Below are 27,999 nucleotides of genomic sequence, written 5' to 3' on the forward strand. Positions count from 1 at the left end.
TTGCCAACAAGGGTTTTGCCACCAAGTACTAAGTCATGTTTTGCAGAGGGGTCAAATTCTTATTTCCCTCATTAAAATGCAAATCATTTTATAACATTTTTGACATGCGTTTTTCTGGATTTTGTTGTTGTTATTCTGTCTCTCACTGTTCAAATAAACCTACCATTAAAATTATAGACTTATCATTTCTTTGTCAGTGGGCAAACGTACAAAATCAGCAGGGGATCAAATACTTTTTTCCCTCACTGTATAATAATAGGAATGAAATCCTTAAAGGCTCTGCATGGACAATCCGTCGTCTACAGTGGCTGTACAGCATTTACTGCCATACGGTCTCTGTAGAAGACAGGCTGTGCATACGTCATTGCACTTCGAAGAGCCGTTGTGAAGGAAGTTGTCAAGGAAGTGAGTTTGTGTTAATACAGGACCTCCCACCGACCAATCGTGTCAATGCGGAGCTATACGGAGCCCTCCGCATTGTTACAGAAATTGGGAGGCGCGCGGCATCATCGTATGGCGCTCCGGAGGCTCTGCATTTGCATCACACCCTCCAAACAGAGCCTCTGGACAGCATATCTGGATCGAGCATAAAGCAGCTATTAGTCATACAACCCACCTTCTCTTCTTAACCCCCTCCCCCAGTTCCATGACAAGATGGACCCCCTGTTGGAGACCCTGGAAGGGGCTGTGCAGCGCCTCCGCTCCCCTTCTCCCGTGGCGGCGGAGGCGGATAAGATCCGGGAGCAGCTGGCTGAGCACAAGGCAACCGGGCTGGAACTGGACAAACTGCTGCCCTCCTTCTCTGCCCTGTGTGCCCGCGGCGAGGAGCTCATCAGTAGAGCAGCCCACGACGATCCTGCCGCTGAAGGTAAGGGCCTGAAACACACACAGAGGTACACTTACATATACACACTTATAAACGCACACACATACACTACCAGTCAAAAGTTTGGACACACCTACTCATTGCAGGGTTTTTCTTTATTTTTACTATTTTCTACATTGTTGAATAATAGTGAAGACATCAAAACTATGAAATAACACATATGGAATCATGTAGTAACCAAAAAAGTGTTAAACAAATCAAAATATATTTGAGATTCTTCAAATAGCCACCTTTTGCCTTGATTACAGCTTTGCATACTCTTGGCATTCTCTCAACCAGCTTCACCTGGAATGCTTTTCCAACAGTCTTGAAGGAGTTCCCACATAGGCTGAGCACATGTTGGCTGCTTTTCCTTCACTCTGCGGTCCAACTCATCCCAAACCATCTCAAGTGGTTTGAGGTTGGGGGATTGTGGAGGCCAGGTCATCTGATGCAGCACTCCATCACTCTCCTTCTTGGTAAAATAGCCCTTACACAGCCTGGAGGTGTGTTGGGTCAATGTCCTGTTGAAAAACAAATGATAGTCCCACTAAGACCAAACGAGATGGGATGGCGTATCACTGCAGAATGCTGTGGTAGCCATGCTGGTTAAGTGTGTTTTGAATTCGAAATAAATCATAGACGGTGTCACCAGCCAAGCACCACTACATCATAACACCTCCTCCTCCATGCTTTACGGTGGGAACTACACATGCAGAGATCATCCATTCACCCACACCACGTCTCACAAAGACACTGCAGTTGGAACCAAAAATCTCCAATTTGGACTCCAGTCCAAAGGACATATTTCCACCGGTCTAATGTCCATTGCTCGTGTTTCTTGGCCCAAGCAAGTCTCTTATTGGGGACCTTTAGTAGTGGTTTCTTTGCAGAAATTCAACAATGAAGGCCTGTTTCACACAGTCTCCTCTCAACAGTTGTTGAGATGTGTCTGTTACTTGAACACTGTAGCATTTATTTGGGCTGCAATTTCTGAGGCTGGTAACTCTAATGAACGTATCCTCTTCAGCAGAGGTAACTCTGGGTCTTCCTTTCCTGTGGCGGTCCTCATAGCCAGTTTCATCATAGCGCTTCATGGTTTTTGCGACTGCACTTGAAGAAACTTTAAAAGTTCTTGACATTTTCCGTTTTGACTTACCTTCATGTCTTAACATGATGGACTGTCATTTCTTTTTGCTTATTTGAGCTGTTCTTGCCATAATATGGACTTGGTCTTTTACCAAATAGGGCTATCTTCTGTATACCACCCCTACCTTGTCACAACACAACTGATTGGCTCAAACGCATCAAGAAGGAAAGAAATTCCACAAATTAACTTTTAACAAGGCACACCTGTTAATTGAAATGCATTCCAGGTGACTACCTCATGAAGCTGGTTGAGAGAATTCCAAGAGTGTTCAATGCTGTCAAGGCAAAGGGTGGCTACTTAAAATATATTTTGATTTGTTTAACACTTTTTTTGTTTACTACCTGATTCCATAATTGTTATTTCATAGTTTCGATGTCTTCACTATTATTGAACAATGTAGAAAATAGTTCAAATAAAGAAAAACCCTTGAATGAGTAGGTGTTCTAAAACTTTCGACCGGTATTGTACTGTCACACAAGGACATACACCCATCACATACATCACAAATGGACACACACACATAACCACCCCTAGGTGGCGACAATGACTCATACACAGGACCTCAGTATAGGGAGAGGGGCCAAAACAATACATGCACACACTCCCACTGTACTACAATGATCCCACTGCCGACCCTGATCCGTCTCATTTTCTTTATTCAACAAAGTGTATTTTAAACACAGACACCCAGAAACACAAAGGCGGAGATTCACAAACAGTTACGAACTTTTGACGACTCCCCGCGCACATGGCGACCCTGCCATCCCCCGCCAAAATATCTCAGTACCTCGCTTTATAACTATGAATGACTGCTCTGTGCAGTGGGAGTGGGACTGTAGCATACTGACTGGCTCTGTATAAGACTCCACTGTTGATGTAGTCACTAGATGGCCATGCTAGAAGGGACAAAAGCAGCAATAACATCAGAAATTATAAGCGAGTAAATTTGCTTTTTGTTATGGTTAGGTTCAGGGCTTAATAAGAATACTAATTAATAATAATTTGTTATAACATAAAATTCTTCCATCCATTTTTACATCGCTAATAGCAAATAGTGTCAACTCTGTCCTTTCAAGCATGGACAAATAACACCACACTTCCAGATTAGTTTTTAACTCTCCCGTCCCCCTCTTTCCCCCTCCCAGCCGTGCGTTCCCGTCTCCTGCGCCTGCGCTCCCTGTGGGATGAGATCCGGCAGAGGGCTGAGGAGCGGGAGGGGAAGCTGACGGACGTCTTGGACCTGGCTGGGAAGTTCTGGGCCGACATGGCGGCGCTACTGAGCACGCTCCGTGACTCGCAGGACATCGTCAGGGAGCTGGAGGACCCCGGGGTGGACCCCTCACTCATCAAACAGCAGATAGAGGCGGCAGAGGTACGTGTGGAGAGGGGGATGGAGGGTTACTGAGAGAGAGGAGGGCAGAGGTACGTGTGGAGAGGGGGATGGAGGGTTACTGAGAGAGAGGAGAGCAGAGGTACGTGTGGAGAGGGGGATGGAGGGTTACTGAGAGAGAGGAGAGCAGAGGTACGTGTGGAGAGGGGGATGGAGGGTTACTGAGAGAGAGGAGAGCAGAGGTACGTGTGGAGAGGTGGATGGAGGGTTACTGAGAGAGAGGAGAGCAGAGGTACGTGTGGAGAGGGGGATGGAGGGTTACTGAGAGAGAGGAGAGCAGAGGTATGTGTGGAGAGGGGGATGGAGGGTTACTGAGAGAGAGGAGAGCAGAGGTATGTGTGGAGAGGGGGATGGAGGGTTACTGAGAGAGAGGAGAGCAGAGGTATGTGTGGAGAGGTGGATGGAGGGTTACTGAGAGAGAGGAGAGGTACGTGTGGAGAGGGGGATGGAGGGTTACTGAGAGAGAGGAGAGGTACGTGTGGAGAGGTGGATGGAGGGTTACTGAGAGAGAGGAGAGCAGAGGTACGTGTGGAGAGGGGGATGGAGGGTTACTGAGAGAGAGGAGAGCAGAGGTACGTGTGGAGAGGGGGATGGAGGGTTACTGAGAGAGAGGAGAGCAGAGGTACGTGTGGAGAGGTGGATGGAGGGTTACTGAGAGAGAGGAGAGCAGAGGTACGTGTGGAGAGGGGGATGGAGGGTTACTGAGAGAGAGGAGAGCAGAGGTACGTGTGGAGAGGGGGATGGAGGGTTACTGAGAGAGAGGAGAGCAGAGGTACGTGTGGAGAGGGGGATGGAGGGTTACTGAGAGAGAGGAGAGGTACGTGTGGAGAGGTGGATGGAGGGTTACTGAGAGAGAGGAGAGGTACGTGTGGAGAGGGGGATGGAGGGTTACTGAGAGAGAGCAGAGGTACGTGTGGAGAGGGGGATGGAGGGTTACTGAGAGAGAGGAGAGCAGAGGTACGTGTGGAGAGGGGGATGGAGGGTTACTGAGAGAGAGGAGAGGTACGTGTGGAGAGGGGGATGGAGGGTTACTGAGAGAGAGGAGAGCAGAGGTACGTGTGGAGAGGTGGATGGAGGGTTACTGAGAGAGAGGAGAGCAGAGGTACGTGTGGAGAGGTGGATGGAGGGTTACTGAGAGAGAGGAGAGCAGAGGTACGTGTGGAGAGGGGGATGGAGGGTTACTGAGAGAGAGGAGAGCAGAGGTACGTGTGGAGAGGTGGATGGAGGGTTACTGAGAGAGAGGAGAGCAGAGGTACGTGTGGAGAGGGGGATGGAGGGTTACTGAGAGAGAGGAGAGGTATGTGTGGAGAGGGGGATGAGGGTTACTGAGAGAGAGGAGAGGTACGTGTGGAGAGGGGGGATGGAGGGTTACTGAGAGAGAGGAGAGGTACGTGTGGAGAGGGGGATGGAGGGTTACTGAGAGAGAGGAGAGCAGAGGTACGTGTGGAGAGGGGGATGGAGGGTTACTGAGAGAGAGGAGAGGTATGTGTGGAGAGGGGGATGGAGGGTTACTGAGAGGGAGGAGAGGTACGTGTGGAGAGGTGGATGGAGGGTTACTGAGAGAGAGGAGAGGTATGTGTGGAGAGGGGGATGGAGGGTTACTGAGAGAGAGGAGAGGTACGTGTGGAGAGGTGGATGGAGGGTTACTGAGAGAGAGGAGAGCAGAGGTACGTGTGGAGAGGGGGATGGAGGGTTACTGAGAGAGAGGAGAGGTACGTGTGGAGAGGGGGATGGAGGGTTACTGAGAGGGAGGAGGGCAGAGGTACGTGTGGAGAGGGGGATGGAGGGTTACTGAGAGAGAGGAGAGGTACGTGTGGAGAGGGGGATGGAGGGTTACTGAGAGAGAGGAGAGCAGAGGTACGTGTGGAGAGGTGGATGGAGGGTTACTGAGAGGGAGGAGGGCAGAGGTACGTGTGGAGAGGGGGATGGAGGGTTACTGAGAGAGAGGAGAGGTACGTGTGGAGAGGGGGATGGAGGGTTACTGAGAGGGAGGAGAGCAGAGGTACGTGTGGAGAGGGGGATGGAGGGTTACTGAGAGAGAGGAGAGGTACGTGTGGAGAGGGGGATGGAGGGTTACTGAGAGAGAGGAGAGGTACGTGTGGAGAGGGGGATGGAGGGTTACTGAGAGAGAGGAGAGCAGAGGTACGTGTGGAGAGGGGGATGGAGGGTTACTGAGAGAGAGGAGAGCAGAGGTACGTGTGGAGAGGGGGATGGAGGGTTACTGAGAGAGAGGAGAGCAGAGGTACGTGTGGAGAGGTGGATGGAGGGTTACTGAGAGAGAGGAGAGGTACGTGTGGAGAGGGGGATGGAGGGTTACTGAGAGAGAGGAGAGCAGAGGTACGTGTGGAGAGGGGGATGGAGGGTTACTGAGAGAGAGGAGGGCAGAGGTATGTGTGGAGAGGGGGATGGAGGGTTACTGAGAGAGAGGAGAGCAGAGGTACGTGTGGAGAGGGGGATGGAGGGTTACTGAGAGAGAGGAGAGCAGAGGTACGTGTGGAGAGGTGGATGGAGGGTTACTGAGAGAGAGGAGAGCAGAGGTACGTGTGGAGAGGTGGATGGAGGGTTACTGAGAGAGAGGAGAGCAGAGGTACGTGTGGAGAGGTGGATGGAGGGTTACTGAGAGAGAGGAGAGCAGAGGTACGTGTGGAGAGGTGGATGGAGGGTTACTGAGAGAGAGGAGAGCAGAGGTACGTGTGGAGAGGGGGATGGAGGGTTACTGAGAGAGAGGAGAGCAGAGGTACGTGTGGAGAGGTGGATGGAGGGTTACTGAGAGAGAGGAGAGCAGAGGTACGTGTGGAGAGGTGGATGGAGGGTTACTGAGAGAGAGGAGAGCAGAGGTACGTGTGGAGAGGGGGATGGAGGGTTACTGAGAGAGAGGAGAGGTACGTGTGGAGAGGGGGATGGAGGGTTACTGAGAGAGAGGAGAGCAGAGGTACGTGTGGAGAGGGGGATGGAGGGTTACTGAGAGAGAGGAGAGCAGAGGTACGTGTGGAGAGGTGGATGGAGGGTTACTGAGAGAGAGGAGAGCAGAGGTACGTGTGGAGAGGGGGATGGAGGGTTACTGAGAGAGAGGAGAGGTATGTGTGGAGAGGGGGATGGAGGGTTACTGAGAGAGAGCAGAGGTACGTGTGGAGAGGGGGATGGAGGGTTACTGAGAGAGAGGAGAGCAGAGGTACGTGTGGAGAGGTGGATGGAGGGTTACTGAGAGAGAGGAGAGCAGAGGTACGTGTGGAGAGGGGGATGGAGGGTTACTGAGAGAGAGGAGGGGCAGAGGTATGTGTGGAGAGGGGGATGGAGGGTTACTGAGAGAGAGGAGAGCAGAGGTACGTGTGGAGAGGGGGATGGAGGGTTACTGAGAGAGAGGAGAGCAGAGGTACGTGTGGAGAGGTGGATGGAGGGTTACTGAGAGAGAGGAGAGCAGAGGTACGTGTGGAGAGGGGGATGGAGGGTTACTGAGAGAGAGGAGAGCAGAGGTACGTGTGGAGAGGTGGATGGAGGGTTACTGAGAGAGAGGAGAGCAGAGGTACGTGTGGAGAGGGGGATGGAGGGTTACTGAGAGAGAGGAGAGGTACGTGTGGAGAGGGGGATGGAGGGGTTACTGAGAGAGAGGAGAGCAGAGGTACGTGTGGAGAGGGGGATGGAGGGTTACTGAGAGAGAGGAGAGCAGAGGTACGTGTGGAGAGGTGGATGGAGGGTTACTGAGAGAGAGGAGAGGTACGTTGTGGAGAGGGGGATGGAGGGTTACTGAGAGAGAGGAGAGCAGAGGTACGTGTGGAGAGGGGGATGGAGGGTTACTGAGAGGGAGGAGAGCAGAGGTACGTGTGGAGAGGGGGATGGAGGGTTACTGAGAGAGAGGAGAGGTATGTGTGGAGAGGGGATGGAGGGTTACTGAGAGAGAGGAGAGCAGAGGTACGTGTGGAGAGGGGGATGAGGGTTACTGAGAGAGAGGCGAGCAGAGGTACGTGTGGAGAGGGGGATGGAGGGTTACTGAGAGAGAGGAGAGCAGAGGTACGTGTGGAGAGGGGGATGGAGGGTTACTGAGAGATCGGAAGAGCAAGGTACGTGTGGAGAGGGGGATGGAGGGTTACTGAGAGAGAGGAGAGGTACGTTGTGGAGAGGTGGATGGAGGGTTACTGAGAGAGAGGAGAGCAGAGGTACGTGTGGAGAGGGGGATGGAGGGTTACTGAGAGAGAGGAGAGCAGAGGTACGTGTGGAGAGGGGGATGGAGGGTTACTGAGAGAGAGGAGAGGTACGTGTGGAGAGGGGGATGGAGGGTTACTGAGAGAGAGCAGAGGTACGTGTGGAGAGGGGATGGATGGGTTACTGAGAGGGTTACTGAGAGAGAGTGAGAGGTACGTTGGAGAGGGGGATGGAGGGTTACTGAGAGAGAGCAGAGGTACGTGTGGAGAGGGGGGATGAGGTTTACTGAAGAGAGGAGAGCCGAGGTACGTGTGAGAGGGGGATGAGGGTTACTGAGAGAGAGGGAGAGGTAACTTGTGGAGAGTGGGATGGAGGGTTACTGAGATAGAGAGAGCAGAGGTACGTGTGGAGAGGGGGATGGAGGGTTACTGAGAGAGAGGAGGGCAGAGGTACGTGTGGAGAGGGGGATGTGAGGGTTTACTGAAGAGAGAGGAAGGTACGTGTGGAGAGGTGGATGGAGGGTTACTGAGAGAGAGGAGAGCAGAGGTAGCGTGGTGGGGAGGGGGATGGAGGGTTACTGAGAGAGAGGAGGGCAGAGGTACGTGTGGAGAGGGGGATGGAGGGTTACTGAGAGAGAGGAGAGCAGAGGTACGTGGGGAGAGGGGGGATGAGGTTTACGGAGAGAGAGAGGCAGAGGTACGTGTGGAGAGGGGGATGGAGGGTTTACTGAGAGAGAGGAGAGCAGAGGTACGTGTGGAGAGGGGGATGGAGGTTACTGAGAGAGAGGAGAGCAGAGGTACGTGTGGAGAGGGGGATGGAGGGTTACTGAGAGAGAGGAGAGCAGAGGTACGTGTGGAGAGGGGGATGGAGGGTTACTGAGAGAGAGGAGAGCAGAGGTACTGTGTGGAGAGGGGATGGAGGGTACTGAGAGAGAGGAGAGCAGAGGTACGTGTGGAGAGGTGGATGGAGGGTTACTGAGAGAGAGGAGAGCAGAGGTACGTGTGGGAGAGGTGGATGGAGGGTTACTGAGAGAGAGGAGAGCAGAGGTACGTGTGGAGAGGTGGATGGAGGGTTACTGAGAGAGAGGAGCAGAGGTACGTGTGGAGAGGGGGATGGAGGGTTACTGAGAGAGAGGAGAGCAGAGGTACGTGTGGAGAGGTGGATGGAGGGTTACTGAGAGAGAGGAGCAGGTACGTGTGGAGAGGTGGATGGAGGGTTACTGAGAGAGAGGAGAGGTACGTGTGAGAGGAGGATGGAGGGTTACTGAGAGAGAGGAGAGGTACGTGTGGAGAGGGGGATGGAGGGTTACTGATGAGAGAGGAGAGGTACGTGTGGAGAGGGGGATGGAGGGTTACTGAGAGAGAGGAGAGGTATGTGTGGAGAGGGGGATGGAGGGTTACTGAGGAGAGAGGAGAGGTACGTGTGGAGAGGGGGATGGAGGGTTACTGAGAGAGAGGAGAGGTATGTGTGGAGAGGGGGGTGGAGGGTACTGAGAGAGAGGAGAGGTACGTGTGGAGAGGGGGAATGGAGGGTTACTGAGAGAAGAGGAGAGGTACGTGTGGAGAGGTGGATGGAGGGTTACTGAGAGAGAGGAGAGCAGAGGTACGTGTGGAGAGGGGGATGGAGGGGTTACTGAGAGAGAGGAGAGCAGAGGTACGTGTGGAGAGGGGGATGGAGGGTTACTGAGAGAGAGGAGAGCAGAGGTACGTGTGGAGAGGTGGATGGAGGGTTACTGAGAGAGAGGAGAGCAGAGGTACGTGTGGAGAGGGGGATGGAGGGTTACTGAGAGAGAGGAGAGGTATGTGTGGAGAGGGGGATGGAGGGTTACTGAGAGAGAGGAGAGCAGAGGGTACGTGTGGAGAGGGGGATGGAGGGTTACTGAGAGGGAGGAGAGCAGAGGTACGTGTGGAGAGGGGGATGGAGGGTTACTGAGAGAGAGGAGAGGTATGTGTGGAGAGGGGGATGGAGGGTTACTGAGAGAGAGGAGAGCAGAGGTACGTGTGGAGAGGGGGATGGAGGGTTACTGAGAGAGAGGAGAGCAGAGGTACGTGTGGAGAGGGGGATGGAGGGTTACTGAGAGAGAGGAGAGCAGAGGTACGTGTGGAGAGGGGGATGGAGGGTTACTGAGAGAGAGGAGAGCAGAGGTACGTGTGGAGAGGGGGATGGAGGGTTACTGAGAGAGAGGAGAGCAGAGGTACGTGTGGAGAGGGGGATGGAGGGTTACTGAGAGAGAGGAGAGGTACGTGTGGAGAGGTGGATGGAGGGTTACTGAGAGGGAGGAGAGCAGAGGTATGTGTGGAGAGGGGGATGGAGGGTTACTGAGAGAGAGGAGGGCAGAGGTACGTGTGGAGAGGTGGATGGAGGGTTACTGAGAGAGAGGAGAGCAGAGGTACGTGTGGAGAGGGGGATGGAGGGTTACTGAGAGAGAGGAGAGCAGAGGTACGTGTGGAGAGGTGGATGGAGGGTTACTGAGAGAGAGGAGGGCAGAGGTACGTGTGGAGAGGGGGATGGAGGGTTACTGAGAGGGAGGAGGGCAGAGGTACGTGTGGAGAGGTGGATGGAGGGTTACTGAGAGAGAGGAGAGCAGAGGTACGTGTGGAGAGGGGGATGGAGGGTTACTGAGAGAGAGGAGAGGTACGTGTGGAGAGGGGGATGGAGGGTTACTGAGAGAGAGGAGGGCAGAGGTACGTGTGGAGAGGGGGATGGAGGGTTACTGAGAGAGAGGAGAGGAGAGGTACGTGTGGAGAGGTGGATGGAGGGTTACTGAGAGAGAGGAGAGCAGAGGTACGTGTGGAGAGGGGGATGGAGGGTTACTGAGAGAGAGGAGAGCAGAGGTACGTGTGGAGAGGGGGATGGAGGGTTTACTGAGAGAGAGGAGAGGTACGTGTGGAGAGGGGGATGGAGGGTTACTGAGAGAGAGGAGAGGTACGTGTGGAGAGGTGGATGGAGGGTTACTGAGAGAGAGGAGAGGTACGTGGAGAGGGGGATGGAGGGTTACTGAGAGAGAGGAGAGGTACGTGTGGAGAGGGGGATGGAGGGTTACTGAGAGAGAGGAGAGCAGAGGTACGTGTGGAGAGGGGGATGGAGGGTTACTGAGAGAGAGGAGAGCAGAGGTACGTGTGGAGAGGGGGATGGAGGGTTACTGAGAGAGAGGAGAGCAGAGGTACGTGTGGAGAGGGGGATGGAGGGTTACTGAGAGAGAGAGGCAGAGGTACGTGTGGAGAGGGGGATGGAGGGTTACTGAGAGAGAGGAGAGCAGAGGTATGTGTGGAGAGGGGGATGGAGGGTTACTGAGAGAGAGGAGAGCAGAGGTACGTGTGGAGAGGGGGATGGAGGGTTACTGAGAGAGAGGAGAGCAGAGGTACGTGTGGAGAGGGGGATGGAGGTTACTGAGAGAGAGGAGAGGTACGTGTGGAGAGGTGGATGGAGGGTTACTGAGAGAGAGGAGGGCAGAGGTACGTGTGGAGAGGGGGATGGAGGGTTACTGAGAGAGAGGAGAGGTACGTGTGGAGAGGGGGATGGAGGGTTACTGAGAGAGAGGAGAGGTACGTTGTGGAGAGGGGGATGGAGGGTTACTGAGAGAGAGGAGAGCAGAGGTACGTGTGGAGAGGTGGATGGAGGGTTACTGAGAGAGAGGAGAGCAGAGGTACGTGTGGAGAGGGGGATGGAGGGTACTGAGAGAGAGGAGAGCAGAGGTACGTGTGGAGAGGGGGATGGAGGGTTACTGAGAGAGAGGAGAGCAGAGGTACGTGTGGAGAGGGGATGGAGGGTTACTGAGAGAGAGGAGAGGTACGTGTGGAGAGGGGGATGGAGGTTACTGAGAGAGAGGAGAGCAGAGGTACGTGTGGAGAGGGGGATGGAGGGTTACTGAGAGAGAGGAGAGCAGAGGTACGTGTGGAGAGGTGGATGGAGGGTTACTGAGAGAGAGGAGAGCAGAGGTACGTGTGGAGAGGGGGATGGAGGGTTACTGAGAGAGAGGAGAGGTACGTGTGGAGAGGGGGATGGAGGGTTACTGAGAGAGAGGAGAGCAGAGGTACGTGTGGAGAGGGGGATGGAGGGTTACTGAGAGAGAGCAGAGGTACGTGTGGAGAGGGGGATGGAGGGTTACTGAGAGAGAGGAGAGCAGAGGTACGTGTGGAGAGGGGGATGGAGGGTTACTGAGAGAGAGCAGAGGTACGTGTGGAGAGGGGGGATGGAGGGTTACTGAGAGAGAGGAGAGGTACGTGTGGAGAGGTGGATGGAGGGTTACTGAGAGAGAGGAGAGCAGAGGTACGTGTGGAGAGGTGGATGGAGGGTTACTGAGAGAGAGGAGAGCAGAGGTACGTGTGGAGAGGTGGATGGAGGGTTACTGAGAGAGAGGAGAGCAGAGGTACGTGTGGAGAGGGGGATGGAGGGTTACTGAGAGAGAGGAGAGCAGAGGTACGTGTGGAGAGGGGGATGGAGGGTTACTGAGAGAGAGGAGAGGTATGTGTGGAGAGGGGGATGGAGGGTTACTGAGAGAGAGGAGAGCAGAGGTACGTGTGGAGAGGGGGATGGAGGGTTACTGAGAGGGAGGAGAGCAGAGGTACGTGTGGAGAGGGGGATGGAGGGTTACTGAGAGAGAGGAGAGGTATGTGTGGAGAGGGGGATGGAGGGTTACTGAGAGAGAGGAGAGCAGAGGTACGTGTGGAGAGGGGGATGGAGGGTTACTGAGAGAGAGGAGAGCAGAGGTACGTGTGGAGAGGGGGATGGAGGGTTACTGAGAGAGAGGAGAGCAGAGGTACGTGTGGAGAGGTGGATGGAGGGTTACTGAGAGAGAGGAGGGCAGAGGTACGTGTGGAGAGGTGGATGGAGGGTTACTGAGAGGGAGGAGAGCAGAGGTATGTGTGGAGAGGGGGATGGAGGGTTACTGAGAGAGAGGAGAGCAGAGGTATGTGTGGAGAGGTGGATGGAGGGTTACTGAGAGAGAGGAGAGGTACGTGTGGAGAGGTGGATGGAGGGTTACTGAGAGAGAGGAGAGCAGAGGTACGTGTGGAGAGGTGGATGGAGGGTTACTGAGAGAGAGGAGGGCAGAGGTATGTGTGGAGAGGGGGATGGAGGGTTACTGAGAGAGAGGAGAGCAGAGGTACGTGTGGAGAGGGGGATGGAGGGTTACTGAGAGAGAGGAGAGCAGAGGTATGTGTGGAGAGGGGGATGGAGGGTTACTGAGAGAGAGGAGAGCAGAGGTACGTGTGGAGAGGGGGATGGAGGGTTACTGAGAGAGAGGAGAGGTACGTGTGGAGAGGTGGATGGAGGGTTACTGAGAGAGAGGAGAGCAGAGGTACGTGTGGAGAGGTGGATGGAGGGTTACTGAGAGAGAGGAGAGGTATGTGTGGAGAGGTGGATGGAGGGTTACTGAGAGAGAGGAGAGCAGAGGTACGTGTGGAGAGGGGGATGGAGGGTTACTGAGAGAGAGGAGAGCAGAGGTACGTGTGGAGAGGGGGATGGAGGGTTACTGAGAGAGAGGAGAGCAGAGGTATGTGTGGAGAGGGGGATGGAGGGTTACTGAGAGGGAGGAGAGCAGAGGTATGTGTGGAGAGGTGGATGGAGGGTTACTGAGAGAGAGGAGAGCAGAGGTACGTGTGGAGAGGGGGATGGAGGGTTACTGAGAGAGAGGAGGGCAGAGGTACGTGTGGAGAGGGGGATGGAGGGTTACTGAGAGGGAGGAGAGCAGAGGTACGTGTGGAGAGGGGGGATGGAGGGTTACTGAGAGAGAGGAGAGCAGAGGTACGTGTGGAGAGGGGGATGGAGGGTTACTGAGAGAGAGGAGAGGTACGTGTGGAGAGGGGGATGGAGGGTTACTGAGAGAGAGGAGGGCAGAGGTACGTGTGGAGAGGGGGATGGAGGGTTACTGAGAGGGAGGAGAGCAGAGGTATGTGTGGAGAGGGGGATGGAGGGTTACTGAGAGAGAGGAGGGCAGAGGTACGTGTGGAGAGGTGGATGGAGGGTTACTGAGAGAGAGGAGAGCAGAGGTACGTGTGGAGAGGGGGATGGAGGGTTACTGAGAGAGAGGAGAGGTACGTGTGGAGAGGGGGATGGAGGGTTACTGAGAGAGAGGAGAGCAGAGGTACGTGTGGAGAGGTGGATGGAGGGTTACTGAGAGAGAGGAGAGCAGAGGTACGTGTGGAGAGGTGGATGGAGGGTTACTGAGAGAGAGGAGGGCAGAGGTACGTGTGGAGAGGTGGATGGAGGGTTACTGAGAGAGAGAGGAGAGCAGAGGTACGTGTGGAGAGGGGGATGGAGGGTTACTGAGAGAGAGGAGAGCAGAGGTACGTGTGGAGAGGTGGATGGAGGGTTACTGAGAGAGAGGAGAGGTACGTGTGGAGAGGGGGATGGAGGGTTACTGAGAGAGAGGAGAGCAGAGGTACGTGTGGAGAGGGGGATGGAGGGTTACTGAGAGAGAGGAGAGCAGAGGTACGTGTGGAGAGGGGGATGGAGGGTTACTGAGAGAGAGGAGAGCAGAGGTACGTGTGGAGAGGTGGATGGAGGGTTACTGAGAGAGAGGAGAGCAGAGGTACGTGTGGAGAGGTGGATGGAGGGTTACTGAGAGAGAGGAGAGCAGAGGTACGTGTGGAGAGGGGGATGGAGGGTTACTGAGAGAGAGGAGAGCAGAGGTACGTGTGGAGAGGGGGATGGAGGGTTACTGAGAGAGAGGAGAGCAGAGGTACGTGTGGAGAGGGGGATGGAGGGTTACTGAGAGAGAGGAGAGCAGAGGTACGTGTGGAGAGGTGGATGGAGGGTTACTGAGAGAGAGGAGAGCAGAGGTACGTGTGGAGAGGGGGATGGAGGGTTACTGAGAGGGAGGAGAGCAGAGGTACGTGTGGAGAGGGGGATGGAGGGTTACTGAGAGAGAGGAGAGGTATGTGTGGAGAGGTGGATGGAGGGTTACTGAGAGGGAGGAGAGCAGAGGTACGTGTGGAGAGGTGGATGGAGGGTTACTGAGAGAGAGGAGAGGTACGTGTGGAGAGGGGGATGGAGGGTTACTGAGAGAGAGCAGAGGTACGTGTGGAGAGGGGGATGGAGGGTTACTGAGAGAGAGGAGAGGTACGTGTGGAGAGGGGGATGGAGGGTTACTGAGAGGGAGGAGGGCAGAGGTACGTGTGGAGAGGGGGATGGAGGGTTACTGAGAGAGAGGAGAGGTACGTGTGGAGAGGTGGATGGAGGGTTACTGAGAGAGAGGAGAGCAGAGGTACGTGTGGAGAGGTGGATGGAGGGTTACTGAGAGAGAGGAGAGCAGAGGTACGTGTGGAGAGGGGGATGGAGGGTTACTGAGAGAGAGGAGAGCAGAGGTACGTGTGGAGAGGGGGATGGAGGGTTACTGAGAGAGAGGAGAGCAGAGGTACGTGTGGAGAGGGGGATGGAGGGTTACTGAGAGAGAGGAGAGCAGAGGTACGTGTGGAGAGGTGGATGGAGGGTTACTGAGAGAGAGGAGGGCAGAGGTACGTGTGGAGAGGTGGATGGAGGGTTACTGAGAGAGAGAGGAGAGCAGAGGTACGTGTGGAGAGGGGGATGGAGGGTTACTGAGAGAGAGGAGAGCAGAGGTACGTGTGGAGAGGTGGATGGAGGGTTACTGAGAGAGAGGAGAGGTACGTGTGGAGAGGGGGATGGAGGGTTACTGAGAGAGAGGAGAGCAGAGGTACGTGTGGAGAGGGGGATGGAGGGTTACTGAGAGAGAGGAGAGCAGAGGTACGTGTGGAGAGGGGGATGGAGGGTTACTGAGAGAGAGGAGAGGTACGTGTGGAGAGGGGGATGGAGGGTTACTGAGAGAGAGGAGAGGTACGTGTGGAGAGGGGGATGGAGGGTTACTGAGAGAGAGGAGAGGTACGTGTGGAGAGGTGGATGGAGGGTTACTGAGAGAGAGGAGAGCAGAGGTACGTGTGGAGAGGGGGATGGAGGGTTACTGAGAGAGAGGAGAGCAGAGGTACGTGTGGAGAGGGGGATGGAGGGTTACTGAGAGAGAGGAGAGGTACGTGTGGAGAGGGGGGATGGAGGGTTACTGAGAGAGAGGAGAGCAGAGGTACGTGTGGAGAGGTGGATGGAGGGTTACTGAGAGAGAGGAGAGGTACGTGTGGAGAGGGGGATGGAGGGTTACTGAGAGGGAGGAGGGCAGAGGTACGTGTGGAGAAGGGGATGGAGGGTTACTGAGAGAGAGCAGAGGTACGTGTGGAGAGGGGGATGGAGGGTTACTGAGAGAGAGGAGGGCAGAGGTACGTGTGGAGAGGGGGATGGAGGGTTACTGAGAGAGAGGAGAGGTACGTGTGGAGAGGGGGATGGAGGGTTACTGAGAGAGAGGAGAGCAGAGGTACGTGTGGAGAGGTGGATGGAGGGTTACTGAGAGAGAGGAGAGCAGAGGTACGTGTGGAGAGGTGGATGGAGGGTTACTGAGAGAGAGGAGAGCAGAGGTACGTGTGGAGAGGTGGATGGAGGGTTACTGAGAGAGAGAGGAGAGCAGAGGTACGTGTGGAGAGGGGGATGGAGGGTTACTGAGAGAGAGGAGAGCAGAGGTACGTGTGGAGAGGTGGATGGAGGGTTACTGAGAGAGAGGAGAGGTACGTGTGGAGAGGGGGATGGAGGGTTACTGAGAGAGAGGAGGGCAGAGGTACGTGTGGAGAGGGGGATGGAGGGTTACTGAGAGAGAGGAGAGCAGAGGTACGTGTGGAGAGGTGGATGGAGGGTTACTGAGAGAGAGGAGAGCAGAGGTACGTGTGGAGAGGGGGATGGAGGGTTACTGAGAGAGAGGAGAGCAGAGGTACGTGTGGAGAGGTGGATGGAGGGTTACTGAGAGAGAGGAGAGGTACGTGTGGAGAGGGGGATGGAGGGTTACTGAGAGAGAGGAGAGCAGAGGTATGTGTGGAGAGGTGGATGGAGGGTTACTGAGAGAGAGGAGAGCAGAGGTACGTGTGGAGAGGTGGATGGAGGGTTACTGAGAGAGAGGAGGGCAGAGGTACGTGTGGAGAGGGGGATGGAGGGTTACTGAGAGAGAGGAGAGCAGAGGTACGTGTGGAGAGGTGGATGGAGGGTTACTGAGAGAGAGGAGAGCAGAGGTACGTGTGGAGAGGTGGATGGAGGGTTACTGAGAGAGAGGAGGGCAGAGGTACGTGTGGAGAGGTGGATGGAGGGTTACTGAGAGAGAGGAGAGCAGAGGTATGTGTGGAGAGGGGGATGGAGGGTTACTGAGAGAGAGGAGAGCAGAGGTACGTGTGGAGAGGGGGATGGAGGGTTACTGAGAGAGAGGAGAGCAGAGGTACGTGTGGAGAGGGGGATGGAGGGTTACTGAGAGAGAGGAGAGCAGAGGTACGTGTGGAGAGGTGGATGGAGGGTTACTGAGAGAGAGGAGAGCAGAGGTACGTGTGGAGAGGTGGATGGAGGGTTACTGAGAGAGAGGAGAGCAGAGGTACGTGTGGAGAGGGGGATGGAGGGTTACTGAGAGAGAGGAGAGGTACGTGTGGAGAGGTGGATGGAGGGTTACTGAGAGAGAGGAGAGGTACGTGTGGAGAGGGGGATGGAGGGTTACTGAGAGAGAGGAGAGGTACGTGTGGAGAGGGGGATGGAGGGTTACTGAGAGAGAGGAGAGCAGAGGTACGTGTGGAGAGGGGGATGGAGGGTTACTGAGAGAGAGGAGAGCAGAGGTACGTGTGGAGAGGGGGATGGAGGGTTACTGAGAGAGAGGAGGGCAGAGGTACGTGTGGAGAGGGGGATGGAGGGTTACTGAGAGAGAGGAGAGCAGAGGTACGTGTGGAGAGGTGGATGGAGGGTTACTGAGAGAGAGCAGAGGTACGTGTGGAGAGGGGGATGGAGGGTTACTGAGAGAGAGGAGAGGTACGTGTGGAGAGGGGGATGGAGGGTTACTGAGAGAGAGGAGAGCAGAGGTACGTGTGGAGAGGGGGATGGAGGGTTACTGAGAGAGAGGAGAGCAGAGGTACGTGTGGAGAGGGGGATGGAGGGTTACTGAGAGGGAGGAGGGCAGAGGTACGTGTGGAGAGGGGGATGGAGGGTTACTGAGAGAGAGAGGAGAGCAGAGGTACGTGTGGAGAGGGGGATGGAGGGTTACTGAGAGAGAGGAGAGGTACGTGTGGAGAGGTGGATGGAGGGTTACTGAGAGAGAGGAGAGCAGAGGTACGTGTGGAGAGGGGGATGGAGGGTTACTGAGAGAGAGGAGAGCAGAGGTACGTGTGGAGAGGGGGATGGAGGGTTACTGAGAGAGAGGAGGGCAGAGGTACGTGTGGAGAGGTGGATGGAGGGTTACTGAGAGAGAGGAGAGCAGAGGTACGTGTGGAGAGGGGGATGGAGGGTTACTGAGAGAGAGGAGAGCAGAGGTACGTGTGGAGAGGGGGATGGAGGGTTACTGAGAGAGAGGAGAGCAGAGGTACGTGTGGAGAGGTGGATGGAGGGTTACTGAGAGAGAGAGGAGAGCAGAGGTACGTGTGGAGAGGGGGATGGAGGGTTACTGAGAGAGAGGAGAGCAGAGGTACGTGTGGAGAGGTGGAGGGTTACTGAGAGAGAGGTGGATGGAGGGTTACTGAGAGAGAGGAGAGCAGAGGTACGTGTGGAGAGGGGGATGGAGGGTTACTGAGAGAGAGGAGAGCAGAGGTACGTGTGGAGAGGGGGATGGAGGGTTACTGAGAGAGAGGAGGGCAGAGGTACGTGTGGAGAGGTGGATGGAGGGTTACTGAGAGAGAGGAGAGCAGAGGTACGTGTGGAGAGGGGGATGGAGGGTTACTGAGAGAGAGGAGAGCAGAGGTACGTGTGGAGAGGGGGATGGAGGGTTACTGAGAGAGAGGAGAGCAGAGGTACGTGTGGAGAGGTGGATGGAGGGTTACTGAGAGAGAGAGGAGAGCAGAGGTACGTGTGGAGAGGGGGATGGAGGGTTACTGAGAGAGAGGAGAGCAGAGGTACGTGTGGAGAGGTGGAGGGTTACTGAGAGAGAGGAGGGCAGAGGTACGTGTGGAGAGGTGGATGGAGGGTTACTGAGAGAGAGGAGAGCAGAGGTACGTGTGGAGAGGGGGATGGAGGGTTACTGAGAGAGAGGAGAGCAGAGGTACGTGTGGAGAGGTGGATGGAGGGTTACTGAGAGGGAGGAGGGCAGAGGTACGTGTGGAGAGGTGGATGGAGGGTTACTGAGAGAGAGGAGAGGTATGTGTGGAGAGGTGGATGGAGGGTTACTGAGAGAGAGGAGAGCAGAGGTACGTGTGGAGAGGGGGATGGAGGGTTACTGAGAGGGAGGAGGGCAGAGGTACGTGTGGAGAGGGGGATGGAGGGTTACTGAGAGAGAGCAGAGGTACGTGTGGAGAGGGGGATGGAGGGTTACTGAGAGAGAGGAGAGGTACGTGTGGAGAGGTGGATGGAGGGTTACTGAGAGAGAGGAGAGCAGAGGTACGTGTGGAGAGGGGGATGGAGGGTTACTGAGAGAGAGGAGAGCAGAGGTACGTGTGGAGAGGTGGATGGAGGGTTACTGAGAGAGAGGAGAGGTACGTGTGGAGAGGGGGATGGAGGGTTACTGAGAGAGAGGAGAGCAGAGGTACGTGTGGAGAGGGGGATGGAGGGTTACTGAGAGAGAGGAGAGCAGAGGTACGTGTGGAGAGGGGGATGGAGGGTTACTGAGAGAGAGGAGAGCAGAGGTACGTGTGGAGAGGGGGATGGAGGGTTACTGAGAGGGAGGAGAGCAGAGGTACGTGTGGAGAGGGGGATGGAGGGTTACTGAGAGGGAGGAGAGCAGAAGGGGATAATGGTTATTGAAAGAGAGGGAAAAGGTGGAGAAAAAGATATGGATGCATTGCGCATGTTTGTCGCAACACTATTGAAAATACAAGGAAAGCATAGCAAGATATTCAAACGCTAAAATGTGGAGCAATAGTCTTCTGTGGTATGAATATGGGACCAAACAACACACTAAGAGAGGTGAGGTAAGAAAAAGAGAAGATATGAATTAGTTGTGAAGATAAAGCGGAGACATGTGAAGGGATGGTGCCAGCATGTTAGTAGCTACAGTTGAAGTCGGAAGTTTACATACACCTTAGCCAAATACATTTAAACTCAGTTTTTCACAATTCCTGACATTTAATCCTAGTGAAATTCCCTGTCTTAGGTCAGGTAGGATCACCACTTTATTTTAAGAATTTGAAATGTCCGAATAATAGTAGAGAGAAGGATTTATTTCAGAATTTATTTCTTTCATCACATTCCCAGTGGGTCAGAAGTTTTCATACACTCAATTAGTATTTGGTAGCATTGCCTTTAAATTGTTGAACTTGGGTCAAACGTTTCGGGTAGCCTTCCACAAGCTTCCCACAATAAGTTGGGTGAATTTTGGCCTTGACTTTGTTGTCCTTAAGCCTTTTTGCCACATCTTTGGAAGTATGCTTGGGGTCATTGTCCATTTGGAAGACCCATTTGCGACCAAGCTTTAAATTCCTGACTGATGTCTTGAGATGTTGCTTCAATATATCCACATTTTTTTCCTACCTCATGATGCCATCTATTTTGTGAAGTGCACCAGTCTCTCCTGCAGCAAAGCACCCCACAACATGATGCTGCCACCCCCGTGCTTCACGGTTGGGATGGTGTTCTTCGGCTTACAGGCCTCCCCCTTTTTCCTCCAAACATAACGATGATCATTATGGCAAAACAGTTCCATTTTTGTTTCATCAGACCAGAGGACACTTCTCCAAAAAGTACGATCTTTGTCCCGATGTGCAGTTGCAAACCGTAGTTTGGCTTTTTTTATGGCGGTTTCGGAGCAGTGGCTTCTTCCTTGCTGAGCGGCCTTTCAGGTTATGTCGATATAGGACTTGTTTTACTGTGGATATAGATACTTTTTTACCTGTTTCCTCCAGCATCTTCACAAGGTCCTTTGCTGTTGTTCTGGGATTGATTTGCACTTTTCATGCCAAAGTACGTTCGTTTTTAGGAGACAGAACACGTCTCCTTCCTGAGCGGTAAGATGGCTGCGTGGTCCCTTGGTGTTTATACTTGCATACTATTGTTTGTAGAGATGAACGTGGTACCTTCAGGCGTTTGGAAATTGCTCCCAAGGATGAACCAGACTTTCGGAGGTCTACAATTTTTTTTCTGAGGTCTTGGCTGATTTCTTTTGATTTTCCCATGATGTCAAGCAAAGAAGTACTGAGTTTGAAGGTAGGCCTTGAAATACATCCACCCTATCAGAAGCTTCTAAAGCCATGACATCATTTTCTGGAATTTTCCAAGCTGTTTAAAGGCACAGTCAACTTAGTGTATGTAAACTTCTGACCCACTGGAAATGTGAAACAGTGAATTATAAGTGAAATAATCTGTCTGTAAACAATTGTTGGAAAAATGACTTGTGTCATGCACAAAGTAGATGTCCTAACCGACTTGCAAAAACTATAGTTTGTTAACAAGAAATCTGTGGAGTGGTGGAAAACGACTTCAACTGTATGAAACGGCCTGTATAGCTTGCAATGTATTTATTTGTACTGTAGTTAGCTCAGCGGTAGGAAGGGGAGAGAATATGCAGAGGTAGTTACTGATGATTGTAACTACTGTTGGGTTGTCTGATCTGTCCAAATATGATGTCTCTCTCCTTTCTTTTTTAATATATATATTTTTTTAATAAGGCCATCAAGGCCGAGACAGATGGGCTGAGGGAGGAGCTGGAGTTTGTACGCACCCTTGGGGCTGAACTCATCTTTGCCTGCGGAGAAACAGAGAAGCCTGAGGTCAAGAAGACCATTGACGAGGTGAGAGGAGTACAGGATGAAAACTTCAAGTCTTAAGACAGGATCAACCCAATCAAGAACATAATCATTAATGGACTCATTGTCTTTCTTGTGTCTATGTTCTCTGTTTTATGTATTTGTATTGCGATATATGTTTTATCTTTCCTCTCTTCTCTGTATCCGTTTCTCAGATGAATTCCGCCTGGGAAGGCCTGAACCGGACGTGGAGAGAGAGGATGGAGAGGTTGGAGGAGGCCATGACTGCTTCTGTGCAGTACCAGGATGCGTTGCAGGTCAGTGTCCCAGAATGCATCACTCTTTTAGCTCAGTGTGTATGAGAATTAAATCATTTGAATTAAATCATTTGGTATTTATTGCACTGGTTATTTCGGAAAGTAGATGCTTAGAAATGTTTGACGTCGTGAAGTAGGGGTATTTATAAGTATCAAGACATAGATCGGCATTATAGTTTTCAGAAGTTAGATTGACTCATTTGTCTCTGGTGTGTGTTGCAGGGCATGTTTGACTACCTGGACAACACAGTGATCAAGCTCTGTGACATGTCCACTGTGGGCACTGATCTGGGAACTGTCAAACAGCAGATTGAAGAGCTCAAGGTTTGAATCATAATTGACTTTTGTCACGTAGCTTCGATATAAATAGTATACTTAATATATTCCAATATGTTTTTAGCATCCAAATATTTATAGTAATTATTGTACTTAAAAAAACGATTTTGATGAAAAGACAAAATCCTCGGTAAGTCAAAAATACTCTCTTGGTCATAAAAGTGAACTATCACTTTAATGATAAGCGAACTGTTAGTGCAGGCCTGACTCCTCTCCTCTCTTATGAGCAGCAGTACAAGGTGGAGGTGTACCAGCAGCAGATAGACATGGAGAAGCTATGCCACCAGGGGGAGCTGCTGCTCAAGAAAGTCTCGGACCAGACAGACAGAGACATGATCCAGGAGCCCCTCACAGAGCTCCGACATCTCTGGGACAACCTGGGGGACAAGATCATTCACAGACAGGTACAAAAACTATGCATTGGCCTCTTTTACCCAGTGACTCCCTAACTATTTTACAGTAGGGGCAAGTAGCTACAGTAGCTCTCCAGCCCCCCTGTCTTAAGGAATATCATCAGAACTCCGGTCCTCTGGAACTCAGACTCACTGTTGGCTAGAAGTGCTATGCTGTTGTAGTGAACCCAATATTTGCCAAATCAAGTTTGTCAGTTAAACACATAGAAATATGGACTATATTTTTTATGGTTACACACGGATAATAGATTCTAGCATTACAAGTTGTTGTAATGATATTCAAATGAATTGATACCTCAGATATGTACATTATAGTACACCTTGCAATGCAATACAATCCAAACAACTGTTTCCCCCGTTCTGTTTCCTACAGCATAAGTTGGAGGGTGCTCTCCTGGCTCTAGGTCAGTTCCAGCATGCCTTGTCTGAGCTGCAGTCCTGGCTGAGTCACACCCACGCCACCCTGGACACACAGAGACCCATCAACTCTGACCCCAAGGCCATCGAGATAGAACTGGCCAGACACCACGTACGTCTACCTCTCTACATCTATGCCTCCCACCCTCTTACTTATCCTCCATTTCTTCTTCACGCCTTCATTTCTAGATGGCCAGTTTCACAGGCCAACATTAAGCCAATCCTGGACTAAAAAGTCCTCTCAGTGGAGGTTCTCCATCAGGAAATCGGTCTTATTAGCCTACCTCTCATCTCTCCTCCCTATCACCCTCACTTCTCTTATTTTCCCTTATAGATTATGCACGGAAGCCATTTTGTGCCAGAACGCTTGCTTCGCATCAATTATTGCATTGGAGAGGTGTAACCAACACACCCTCCCTCCAACTCTCTCTCTCTCTCAGGTGCTGAGGAACGACGTGCTGTCCCATCGCTCCACGGTGGAGACGGTGAACGCGGCAGGGGCTGAGCTGCTGGAGTCCAGTCCCGGGGAGGAGGCCAACCACCTCCGCGACCAGCTGGACCACCTCAACCGCGGCTGGGAGAACCTGCTACTCAAGACCCAGGACCGGCAGAAACTACTGGAGGCCGCACTGCATAAGGTAGGAAGGTGTCAGGATTCACCTAGGGCTCATGATTTGGGGCTGTACGAATGTTCGATGTATTAGAATAATTGATTATGCTTATGTTATATCCCCACCCCCTTATATTAATATAAGACCCCTCCCTCCTTACATTTATAGGGTCCTAGACTACAGATTAACAATATATATATTCATTATATAGTATTAGAATTGTTCCACGTGCTATTTCTCTCTCTCTTATAATGTGTGACTGAGACAGAACTCTGCAGGGGATTGTGGGAGATAAGACACTACTCAGACATTCCACAATATATCAACTTTGGGGAGGGGACATGTATTGCCTAGCTTTTAGATAAACACAAACTGTATGTTTGTATAGCTGTGGATGCAGGGTTTTGGTCTCAGGAGTAAAAAGGTAATGACGTAGTCAGTGACATCACTAAGGCGGGACTTGGGTTTAATAAAACAACTTGAGACCTTTTGTTTGATGCAGAACTTACTGGGAAACAAGCGTGCTAATAAAGGGTTTGGAATGACTTAATGAAATATATTGTCATAATGCTAATTTCACCAATGAGCCAATGATGATACAAAAGAAACAAACCCTAACAAAGGCCAGAGGTGGGCTGAGAAGAGGCCCTGGTTACGAGTTCTGTCTAACTGAGCTTAGCGAAATGAAGGAATGACACCATTTCTATCCATTTCTTCTTCTCCCTCCCTGTAATTATATTTCTATATTACGAGTTCCCATCTTGTACAGATAAGATTATCACATTGCACTAGCAAATAGGTTATTTCACAGTTAAGTAAAGGTTTAAAAACTGTACTAAATCCTAACTAAGCTGAAACCACGGGGCAAATTATTGAACGACGCCGTAGCACTGCCATTAAAGCACAACTCATGACTTCCCCTCTTGTTCCCTCTCTCCTCTCCTCTTCCCCTCCTTCTCCTCCCTCGTTCCCCAGGCGGAGGGTTTCCATGGTGAGCTGGAGGAGTTCCTGCAGTGGCTGAGGAGGACAGAGAGCCAGCTGTCTGCAGCCAAACCCACAGGTGGCCTGCCTGAGACGGCCCGGGAGCAGCTGCAGCAGCACCTGGTAATACTGGGGATACATTGCCCACACATACACTAGATATTAGGTGACGAAGACAACACACGGTAAAGGGGATACATGTTATGATGCTGCACCCTGTCCATACATACACTACAGTAGATATGATTCACTGTACACTCTACTTATCTAATCTGTATACATGTTATTTTTACCCATGTGTAACGGGTGTGTTAGACATGCACAATACATAACTAGCAAACGCCTGTTGTTATTGGGTATCGAATTCCTCATTCCAAACCGTAGCCACATATTTACCATTCGTTATCAAGGTTATTCATTGTTCATCCGTTCAACCCTTTGAAAACGTCTGTCTCTCCATAGGAGCTCCAGACCCAGTTGGTCCGGCGCGCTGAGCAGTACAACCGGCTGCTGGACGCGGGAGAGTCCATGTTGCTGTCCCGCGGGGGGGAGGAGGGCGGCCCCGGGGCTGGCACGACCCAGACCCAACAGAACCTGGCCCTGCTGCAGAACAAGTGGGCCAGCCTCAACACCAAGATGGATGACCGCAGGGTAAGAGAAGAAGCTTCTGTTCTGAGACAGGAATGAAGGGCTATAAGTATGAGCATGTGTATTTGTATATGTATGCAATTAGGTACCTAATAAAATGTATACATTTATAGATTTTCACAGATAAAAAAACACTGTTTTACATAGGAGGTTGCAGGAGCGATTTTCAATATCACCATCAGCCATTTCACTGACCATTCCCCCTCCACCCCCCACCCTAGGCGAAGCTGGACGAAGCGGTGTCGCTGGCCACAGGGTTCCAGTCCTCCCTCCAGGACACCATCAACTGGCTGACCCAGGCTGAGCAGACCCTCAACATGGCTCAGGCCCCCTCCCTCATCCTGGACACCGTCCTCTTCCAGATAGACGAACACAAGGTGGGCAATTTAGGCACCATAGAAGAATATAGATCCTATGCTATGCGTGATTGACATTCATTTCTATGGTAGGTGGGGTTGTATTGGTGAATACAAGGATAGAATACATGGCTCCCGAGCGGCGCAGCGTTCTAAGGCACTGCATCTCAGTGCTTGAGGCGTCACTACAGACCCGGGTTTGATCCCAGGCGGTGTCACAACCGGCCGTGCCCGGGAGTCCCATAGGGTGGGGCACAATTGGCCCAGCGTCATCCGGGTTAGGGGAGGGTTTGGCTGGGGTGGCTTGGCTCATCGCTTTACTTGGCTCATCGCGCTCTAGCGACTCCTTGTGGCGGGCCGGGCTCCTGCAGGCTGACTTTGGTCGTCAGTTGAACGGTGTTTCCTCCGACACATTGGTGCAGCTTGCTGCCTGCTTAAGCGTGCTGGTGTTAAGAAGCGCGGTTTTGCGGGTCATGTTTCGGAGGACGCATCACTCGACCTTCACCTCTCCCGAGCCCGTTGGGGAGTTGCAGCGATGAGGCAAGATCGTAATTGCATATCACAAAATTGGGGAGAAAAAGGGAGTAACATTAAAACTGAAAAAAAGGATAGAATATACTTGACTGTAATTCACATAAATATATTCAAATGTAGTATTGCAGTTTATCTGGCAACAATATATAAGTGAACGATAAGTTGACCCATCATATTCATCAGACATTTTGCAGACTTAATACATTTCCCTTCCTCCACTCCCTTCCGTTTTGTTAGCTGATATGTGCTGATGAGCATGTGCATATACAGCTGAAATCATGGCACCCAGACCCAAATTAGCGAATCAATTTAATGTTAAGGCTGTTACGAGGGACTAATACGACTAACACGCTCTCTGTCGATCTCTGTTCCCCCCAGGTGTTTGTGAATGAGGTGAACACCCACAGGGAGCAGGTTTTGGCCCTGGAGAAGGCCGGCTCCCAGCTGCGTTTCGCCAGTATAAAGCAGGACGTGGTTCTGATCAAGAACCTTCTGCTGAGTGTTCAGGCCCGCTGGGACAAGCTGGTGCAGAGGTCCCTGGACCGCGGTAGACACCTCGACGAAGCCCGCAAGAGGGCCAAGCAGGTATGAGAGAGGGTTTGAAATGCTTTCTCCGCATGTACGTAACTCACTTTACCCTTCACCAATTGGACACTACGCGGCAGGCATTTTGTTTCAGAAAACACCCTACAAATCAATTAGAGATGGTCAAGCAGTTTCTCTCTCCCTCCCTCCAGTTCCATGAGGCTTGGAGGAAACTGTCAGACTGGCTGGAGGAGGCTGAGAGCCGGCTAGACTCGGAGCTGGAGATTTCCAACGAGCCAGACAAGATCAAAGTACAACTGACCAAACACAAGGTACAGTAGGAGTCTTACTGTGTGGGGCTCGCATGGATTCTGAGCAAATCTCACACACAACGAACACAATATATGATTAAGCTGCATAATGTAGAACCTCTGCTCTTTTGTGCCATTCTCCCCCCCCCTAAAGGAGTTTCAGAAGGCTCTGGGCTCGAAGCAGCCGGTGTATGACACCACAGTGAGGTCTGGTAAGGCCATGAGGGACAAGGCCACGTTGCCCGAAGACACCCAGAAACTAGACCACCTACTGGGGGAGGTCAGGGACAAGTGGGACACCGTCTGTGGGAAGAGTGTTGAGAGGTGAGGGGAAAACTCCATGCCAATTGCTTTATTACAATGAATACTATGGTAGGGTTTTCCAACTCCAGTCCCGGAGAGCTACTGATTGTGCAGGTTTCTGTTCCAGCACTAAGTAACGCACCTGATTCCGCTAATTCTGGTCCTGATTGAACCCCACTATTATTGATTGATTATTTTAAACAAACTTGTTAAAGCAGGGCTGGAACAAAAGCCTGCAAACTCAGTAGCTCTCTAGGATGCTGCCACATAGAATACTGGACCATAAAAGCAAAGTTAAAATAACGATGGCTCCAATTTCAATGTAATGTGACAACTGACTTTTCCCTCCGTCTCTCATCAAGGCAACACAAGCTAGAGGAGGCCCTGCTGTTCTCAGGTCAGTTTGCGGAGGCCCTGCAGGCCCTGGTGGACTGGCTGTACCGTGTAGAACCCCAGCTGGCTGAAGACCTGCCAGTCCACGGAGACCTGGACCTGGTCTCCAACCTCATGGACTCACACAAGGTATTTCTGCATGTAACAGCTAATGTTAGACTATTGGTTACCGTTGGTTAAAAAATCCATTCATTTATTTGCCCAGCGCCGCATTGCCCAACCAACATTCAATTTGAAAATGTATTTCTCAAACATAACTATTTTTTTTTCCCTATTGAGGGCTAATGTAGTATATATTCATTCATAATATTTTATCGCCCTGCTCTGTGTTTAGGTTAACATTATTTCTATGTTTGACCACTGTTTGGTTTTGTCTCCTCAGGCCTTCCAGAAGGAGTTGGGGAAGAGGACCACTAGTGTCCACGCCCTGAAGCGCTCAGCCAGAGAACTGATGGAGACGGGCCGCGACGACACCGCCTGGGTCAAAGTTCAGCTGCAAGAGCTCAGCAACCGCTGGGACACAGTCTGTGCCCTGTCCGTCACCAAGCAGACCCGTCTCCAGCACGCCCTCAAACAGGTCAGTTAGGAAGAAGAAGCCAAGTGGCTGGGCCATTTCTA

The 27,999-nt window shown here is 52.2% G+C and overlaps 1 protein-coding gene across 4 annotated transcripts in view; it reads left to right on the forward strand.

The window, feature by feature from the left end:
• Positions 1-27,999, forward strand: part of LOC115176156 (microtubule-actin cross-linking factor 1) — a 144,662-nt gene that overhangs the window by 99,421 nt on the left and 17,242 nt on the right. For all 4 annotated transcript variants that reach the window (XM_029735983.1, XM_029735984.1, XM_029735985.1 and 1 more), the window contains 16 exons: positions 643-868; positions 3,161-3,387; positions 21,159-21,281; positions 21,452-21,553; positions 21,776-21,877; positions 22,120-22,293; positions 22,676-22,831; positions 23,160-23,357; positions 24,306-24,434; positions 24,774-24,962; positions 25,181-25,336; positions 26,228-26,434; positions 26,587-26,706; positions 26,840-27,009; positions 27,351-27,510; positions 27,764-27,958. In XM_029735983.1, the coding sequence (XP_029591843.1) occupies positions 643-868; positions 3,161-3,387; positions 21,159-21,281; positions 21,452-21,553; positions 21,776-21,877; positions 22,120-22,293; positions 22,676-22,831; positions 23,160-23,357; positions 24,306-24,434; positions 24,774-24,962; positions 25,181-25,336; positions 26,228-26,434; positions 26,587-26,706; positions 26,840-27,009; positions 27,351-27,510; positions 27,764-27,958 (2,634 nt within the window). The remainder of the gene's footprint in view (positions 1-642; positions 869-3,160; positions 3,388-21,158; positions 21,282-21,451; positions 21,554-21,775; positions 21,878-22,119; positions 22,294-22,675; positions 22,832-23,159; positions 23,358-24,305; positions 24,435-24,773; positions 24,963-25,180; positions 25,337-26,227; positions 26,435-26,586; positions 26,707-26,839; positions 27,010-27,350; positions 27,511-27,763; positions 27,959-27,999) is intronic.

This window comes from Salmo trutta, chromosome 36 (assembly GCF_901001165.1).
Source record: "Salmo trutta chromosome 36, fSalTru1.1, whole genome shotgun sequence".
Lineage (NCBI taxonomy): Eukaryota > Metazoa > Chordata > Actinopteri > Salmoniformes > Salmonidae > Salmo > Salmo trutta.